Raw genomic sequence first — 7,743 nt, forward strand, 5'->3', positions numbered from 1 at the left:
ACTTCCCCGCACACAAGTAGCTTCTTCTGGAGAGAGATTCGTCATTGGTGTGGACACCTGTCACTCAAACATGCCCGACCAATGGAGAAGCATCCGCCCACTGTGGGATGTTTGTGTCAAAATGATTCAATCGCAAAAAACAGCCTTCAAAACTTTTTTCACTTCGATCGGAAAAAAAGGTGTTTGAATGCCAAAACAAAGTCGAAACACTCCGAACACTTTTTTTTTTGCTTTGATTGAAAATAAATTTCTTGATTGAAGCTATATCTTTTGTGATGGAGTAATAAAGAAACAAACGTCCTACTCATTTTATGGCTCAAAACCAAAAATATGACTTCAATCAGAAAATATATTTTCAGTCAAATAAAAACTAAATTCAATAATGAAAACATTTCAATCAAAGAAAAAACGTGTTCGAATGCATTTGTTTTTTAGTCTCAAATATTTTTTCTATTGAGAAAACGTTTTTTTCTTTGATTGAATTTTTTTTATTATTATTGAAGTGACCTTTTTTTTTTATTGAAAACATTTTTTGAGATTGAGGATGCTTTTGTTTTCATCGAGTAATAAAGAAACAAATGTCCTACCCATAATATGGCTCAAATCCAAAAATATGACTTCAATCAAAAAATGTATTTTCAACAACAACAAAAAAATTTCTATCAAAGAAAAAACGTGTTTATATGCAATTTTTTGGGTCTCAAATATTTTTTTGCGTTTGAACAAGAGTTTTCTTTGATTGAAAACGTTTTTTTTTTATTGAAGTGAAGTTTTTTCTGATTGAAAACATGTTTTGCGATTGGAGCAACTTTTTTTTCGATTAAAGAATAAAGAAACAAATTTACCTTCATACGTTTTTGCTGTTTAGACGGAAACGTAACGGCGGAGCGTTTTCTACTTTTCCACTCTGGAGGCCGGTTTCAAATTTTTGCGTTTTCAAGCCCCCAAAACGCCGTCCTCGTATAAACGGTAGGGTGTTTTGTTGAAATATTTTGCCGTTTTCACCTGCAAGCGTCCTCGTGTAAACGGCCCCTGAAATGTGCAGTTTTGTTTTATTGGGGAGGAGTCCACTCCTCTTCAATGGCTGTGCGAAGTTGCTGGATATAGGTGGGAACTGGTACATGCTGTGGTATACGCCGATCCAGAGCATCCCAAACATGCTCCATGGGTGACATGTCCGGTGAGTGTGCTGGCCATGCAAGAACTGGGACGTTTTCAGCTTCCAAGAATTGTGTACAGATCCTTGCAACATGGGGTCGTGCACTATCCTGCTGTAACATGAGGTGATGTTCTTGGACGTATGGCACAACAATGGGCCTCAGGATCTCGTCACGGTATCTCTGTGCATTCAAAATGCCATCAATAAAATGCACCTGTGTTCTTCGTCCATAACAGACGCCTGCCCATACCATAACCCCACCTCCACCATGGGCCACTCCATCCACAACACTGACATCAGAAAACCGCTCACCCACACGACGCCACAAACGCTGTTTGCCATCTGCCCTGAACAGTGTAAACCGGGATTCATCCGTGAAGAGAACACCTCTCCAACGTGCCAGACACCATTGAATGTGAGCATTTGCCCTCTCAAGTCTGTTACGGCGACGAACTGGAGTCAAGTGGAGACCCCGATGAGGATGATGAGCATGCAGATGAGCTTCTCTGAGATGGTTTGACAGTTTGTGCAGAAATTCTTTGGTTATGCAAACCGATTGTTTCAGCAGCTGTCCGAGTGGCTGGTCTCAGACGATCTTGGAGGTGAACATGCTGGATGTGGAGGTCCTGGGCTGGTTGGATGTACTGCCAAATTCTCTGAAACGCCTCTGGAAACAGCTTATGGCAGAGAAGTGAACATTCAATACACGAGCAACAGCTCTGGTTGACATTCCTGCTGTCAGCATGCCAATTGCACGCTCCCTCAAATCTTGCCACATCTGTGGCATTGTGCTGTGTGATAAAACTGCACCTTTCAGAGTGGCCTTTTATTGTGGGCAGTCTAAGGCACACCTGTGCACTAATCATGGTGTCTAATCAGCATCTTGATATGGCACACCTGTGATGGGGGATGGATTATCTCAGCAAAGGAGAAGTGCTCACTATCACAGATTTGTGAACAATATTTGAGAGAAATGGTGATATTGTGTATGTGGAAAAAGTTTTAGGTCTTCGAGTTCATCTCATAAAAAATGGGAGCAAAAACAAAAGTGCTGCGTTCATATTTTGTTGAGTGTAGAATGGATAGTCCCTCTGTGTACAAGTTTGAAGTCTGAATAATGTAACAGTGTGTGTGTGCGCTTGTATGAGCCTAACTGTGTTTCAGTTAAAGTTTACAAACATAGAAATAGTATGAATTGAATTTTTGAAGGGCCACATCATAATACAGATGAAGAATTTGATATAAATATTAAGAACAAGCAGATGAATGTGATGATTTCATAGCCATTTTCAGAAAGTAGTCAGACATTTTTTTGCACACTTTGTTTCATATATTTATTGTTAAATAGATAAAATCAAGATTTTACCTATTAATCCACTGTAAATAACTCCTTGTAATGTAGCCATGAGAGGGCACAAAGCATTAAAACATCAAAGGATTCTGATACAAAAGACTATTTCCAAAGCACGCTGGCCTAAAATAGTTCATCTCCACAATGGCAGGTCTTAATAGTGCTGTTCTTGATTAACGCATCTCAGCTATCCACCAGACACTCGAGACCTCTGGGTTCTTAGAGCAAAGTACCAAACTTCACTTTGAATCCCTTAGGAATGTCAGACATAAACCCAAAGGCATCACTGTACAAATAGTGTCAAACATACACCAAGGAGTTCTTTAGAATTAGTTTCTTAGTTTTCTCTGCCTAATGTGAATTATGGAACCTTATACACAAGTGTGTACACGTGTCTAAAATATGTCAAATCCATTTAGTTTGCCAGTCAAGGACTAGACACATCTCAACAAATATTAAAGCAAACATGATGCACCTCACCATCACCCTGAATGTCAAAGCAAAGGGTCTAAGTACTTGTGTAAGAAAGAGATACCAGTTTTTGATTTTTAATAATTTGCAAAAAAAAAAAAAAGAAAAGAAACTAAAAAACATGTTTTTACATGATTTGAGCAGGGGTTTTTTGTTTGATAGGAAACTAAATTGATGAGAAAAGATGCCAATTTTATCTATTTGAGAAAAAAAGTATGATACAATGAGGTAAATACTTTCTGACTGTATGGTGCAAGATTATTGTCGTTAGGGTCAGTTGCACCACACTGACAAATGTTACCCAAGTGTGAACCATCTTAGTATAGAGTACATCAGAGGTTTCCAAGATATTGCACCTGTATCACATTGCTATAGTTAAGTGTGGATTTTAATGTTAGTTCTGAGCTCCTCAAACTTACTGATATGCACTATTGTAATCAGGTCAGTGTGTCCCGAATAAGGGCATATAGCACAGTGCCAGACTTTGTTAATGAGTAACACTGGGTCATAGAATAAGGTAGCTCTGGACACACAAAGTCACATGTCATGCTCTGCTGTATCAGCTGCATTGAAGTTGTCACATTTCACTGCTCTGGTAAGGTGGTTTTCAAAGACACTGGTGACCACAATCTCTGTGTGCCTTCATGCATGTTTGTGTCTATACCTGTACACCACAGTCTTGCTCTCCTGTGTGCCCTGGTATCAGATTAGTTATTGTTAAATTCTGACAGGGGGGACTGTTTGCAGACATTTTGTATTATATCCCCAAGAGTCACACCTTGCTAGCAGACATTGCTGGAAATAAACTATCCCCTGTTCAGTACTACATCAAACATTTCATTATGTGAACATGCAAAAGTGAATTTGTATAGACATACAAGAACACCTTTAACTTACTGAAAGATAATCCAACAATGCTGTAAAATCTAGTCATAACCTCGTTAGTGAAGATTAACAAGGACTGTTCATCTTCATGATGTAATTTACTGCATGGTTACAGCATCAATGTTGAGCAAGTTATCATGTCCATCCCTTTTAGTGCTTATTATTCAGTTAACACCTTATACTTATGCTATTGCGTACATGTAAGACTTTGACATTCACTGTTACACCACACTCACTGATATGTGCTAGCCTGGTAAAACTACACTAGCCTCTGACCTTATTAACCTCATAATGGTGGTCTCGCCTCTCTAAACTATCTGACCTGCATCTGCACACAAAACACAACCTGTAAAACAAGACAATCTGCAGTCACTTTTCCCCCTGTACTTTAAAGCCGTTTACAGCTGTAAATGTCACATAGATTTCTGTGTTACTCAGTAACTGAACCGTAACCTAAACCAGGTTAATATGTCTGAACAAGAATTGTGCTTCTCTGGATAATTTGGTTAAACACCTAAAAGTGTAGTTTAGCTGCTGATGGATCCCATAGGACTGGTTTTTCATCATTTTGTTTTCTCCTGCTGCTTCAGTGATCTCATTTTCACATATTAAATTAACTATCCTCCATTTGACCTGCCCTGAACAATAAAAATAACATTTGCTCACTGATGATCTTCCATATTCAGTACCATGTTGGTGTTATTCTTTTACTGTTGTTTATTCAACTGAAAGTTTTTTTTTCTCAGGATTGCTAGCTTGTGCAAACAGTATCAGCACTTTTCTATCTGTGTTTGTCCGGACTTTGCAGAAACATGCTGGATGCCGACCAAAGTCCCGCCTTCTGTCCTTTTTCACTTCCCCTCCCTGTGCAGAGAATAAGAAACAGAATTGCACAACGTTCCTCCGTGCTCTTGGAGATTCACAGTGCACCTCTATTATGTACTTGGCACAACATAAAGGCAATCAATTTCATTTACAAGTCAAATGCATAAATTATCTCCACATTTGACATTTCATAGGTACAGAAGCTGCTCTTTGTCCTCACTCTTTTCCCCTGAAGGCATGCCAGTTGCTGCAAAAACACTCCATGAAAACTTGTTTCTGCTTTGAACAAGGTGATTTCTTGCACTGATTTTTTTTAAGATGAAAAAAGTGTGGCATCAGCATACAGCTACAACTGAACTTTGTCCTCCTTCCTGACAGAAAAACAACAGGCAGAGTATAAAAGGAGGGAGCAGTGGAGGAAGAGGCTTGTTTTTGTTCGAGGAGTTGGAGCAACACAGAGCTGAACAGAGGGAGGGAAGCTTTTTTTTAACCAGAAGGTAAGTGACCAAAAGTTATTACATTTTAGCAAATTACTAAAAAATAAAGTAAATACCCATTACGTGACATTTACCAGCTATGATTTAAAAGAATGAAAGTACTAAGACATTATGGTATGGTATGGACATTAGGGTATTTTGCAATAGAGTGTATTTGATAAATGCAAATGTTTTAATTGTGCAACTTCAGTCAGCCAGTGAATCATTTTCTACATTATGTAACCTTTCTGCCATGCATGGGCTAAAACATTATGTAAATGTAAGACTTTTTGCTTTCAGCGTTCAAGCAAGCATGTTTTCTGTTCAACTATAAGTGTTTTTTTGCATTTACTACATTAGCAAGCTTAAATTTGTATAAGAACAACATCATCACAAATTGGAGAACTTCAAATAAACTGCTTTCTTCACTCAATTACTTGCGCATTTTCTCTTATGTATCTATATCCAGTCCATGCAACAGCTGAGTGAAAATCAGTAATAGTTTGGCAGGACATTTGGGGATGTTGAAATGATAACCCTTGTCTGACCTTTTGTATGTTTGAGGCACTTTAGTTTGGCTGAGTTTGACATTTTTTCTTTCTTTTTAACCTCTCTCCCCTCCTACCTCTCCCTCCTCCCACCACTGTCCTGTTCCTGAGCAGATTGAGGCAGTTGAGGAGGCACCACAGCGATGTGGGCTGGCCTCAGTCTGCTCCTCACTCTCTGCCTGCTCCACGGGGCGGGGCAGAGAGTGAGGGGGGTGGGCCTCGCTGTCTGTTGCCTCCAGCCTGGAAGATAGGGGATGTGGAGCCCATGAAGGGGGCAATGGGCCGGGTGACAGTGGTGGCTCTTCTACAGGCCAGCTGACTGTTCTGCTTGGTGCAGGCTTCCAGGTGCGTGCCAGTCACATGGCAGCCAGTATGTGCTTTGACCTCCTGTTCTGCCTTGTTGTCCATTCAAGGGGGAAAAAAAAATCAAACATAGTATTTGAATCTAACCAGGAGTCTTGAATCTGCTGCAAAACCCAAAATCACACTGTTTTATTCATCAGCAAGAGCTACACAGAATATATATTTGAATGATTGTCAGCTGATTTTTGGCCCCATTTTACAAGGCGTGTCAAATTGGCCACGAGCTATAGCAGGTACAGACTAGTTCTTCTTTTTCAACTGTTCAGCTTTTCTTCCTGAAAGCTTTTTCAAACCTTTAAAGCAAGCAGCAACTTGTTAATTTTAACCCTGATTTGGAAAGTCATGGTCTCTGATGGTTTTCTGCTAAACAGAATGGATGGCCTGCACCAGCAGCTGGAGAGTGAGGGTCTGAAGAATGTGACTTACATGGTTGTTAACCACCAGGGGGTGCAAGCACAGCGCCTGCACACCATGATGGCACAAAGACTCTCAGAGAACATCACGCTCTATAAACAGGATGAGCAGCAGCCGGATGTTTGGCAGACACTTAGGGGAGACAAAGATGACTTCCTCATTTATGACAGGTATGTCACATGTACACTATGATTCATGTGCCTTTTATAAAAACAATTGTGATTTTATTTTTTTCTTTATTTTTGACCACTAGTTGACATCCATGCTTAACATAACAATGTTTCCTGTCCCTTTGCCATCAGGTGTGGTCGTCTCACCCATCACATCTCGCTTCCATACTCCATCATTGGACAGGGCCATATTGAGGGTGCAATCAGAGATGCATACTGCCAACGCACATGTGGAGAGTGTGCGTATGAGGTATAGACTTCACATAACTGCATGAATATTAATTAATTTAAACAAACATAAGTCGTCTATAATATGCTGGCAACACATTCAGTGAAATAATAATTAATTCTCTGAAAACCATGTTTTAATTTTCTCACAGAGTGCTGAGATCCCAGAGGAGTGCAAACAGAAATCAGATGCACAGCCTGGTACTTCAGCTGTAGACGACACTGGGCACGGTCACGGTCATGATCATGGCCATGGTCACCATCATGGACATCACCATGGTCATGGCCATCATCACCATGGGGCTGATCAAGGTTTCCACCCCCGTGGCTTTGGCCATGGACATGATCACAACCATGGCCAACACCAGGGACACCATGATGCTGGCCATGGTTCTGACAATGTACAAACTCAAAGTCAGCACAATATTGGGGCACAGGGGCATCAGCAAGATAGTAGGATGTCTCAAATGCAGCATCATTTTGATTTAGCCCAGATACCACACGTGGTACACATGCAGCAAATGCCGCATGATGCCCACGGGGCCCCTGCCAGGCCTTGAACACCAGAGAAGGTGAGGTGAAAGTCAAAGCACAGCTGACAGTGGACAGCAGGCTCTGACAATGAAGCCTCTCCCAAAGCCAGCTGATGCTGACACTGACGCAGGCTGTTTGGCGATGCAGGGAGTGAGCCGGTTGGTCTCTGACACTGTGATGAGGCGCTGCCCGCCTCCTGACAGTGACACGGACTGATAGGCGATGCAGTCAATAATGTTAGGGAGACCTGACAATGACGCTTGCCTCCTGCTGCCTGACAGCAGCCGCAGCCAACCCAATGAGCCTGACCTCCAGGTGT

The 7,743-nt window shown here is 41.0% G+C and overlaps 1 protein-coding gene across 1 annotated transcript; it reads left to right on the top strand.

The window, feature by feature from the left end:
- The first annotated feature begins 5,843 nt into the window (after nucleotides 1-5,843).
- selenop (selenoprotein P) lies at nucleotides 5,844-7,743 on the top strand. The gene is given in 5 exon segments (XM_022191219.2): nucleotides 5,844-5,904; nucleotides 5,907-6,060; nucleotides 6,450-6,662; nucleotides 6,795-6,912; nucleotides 7,043-7,743. Coding segments are annotated over 5 exon segments (1,164 nt in total). The 5' UTR covers nucleotides 5,844-5,858; the 3' UTR covers nucleotides 7,676-7,743.

Source organism: Acanthochromis polyacanthus, chromosome 7 (genome assembly GCF_021347895.1).
Source record: "Acanthochromis polyacanthus isolate Apoly-LR-REF ecotype Palm Island chromosome 7, KAUST_Apoly_ChrSc, whole genome shotgun sequence".
NCBI lineage: Eukaryota > Metazoa > Chordata > Actinopteri > Pomacentridae > Acanthochromis > Acanthochromis polyacanthus.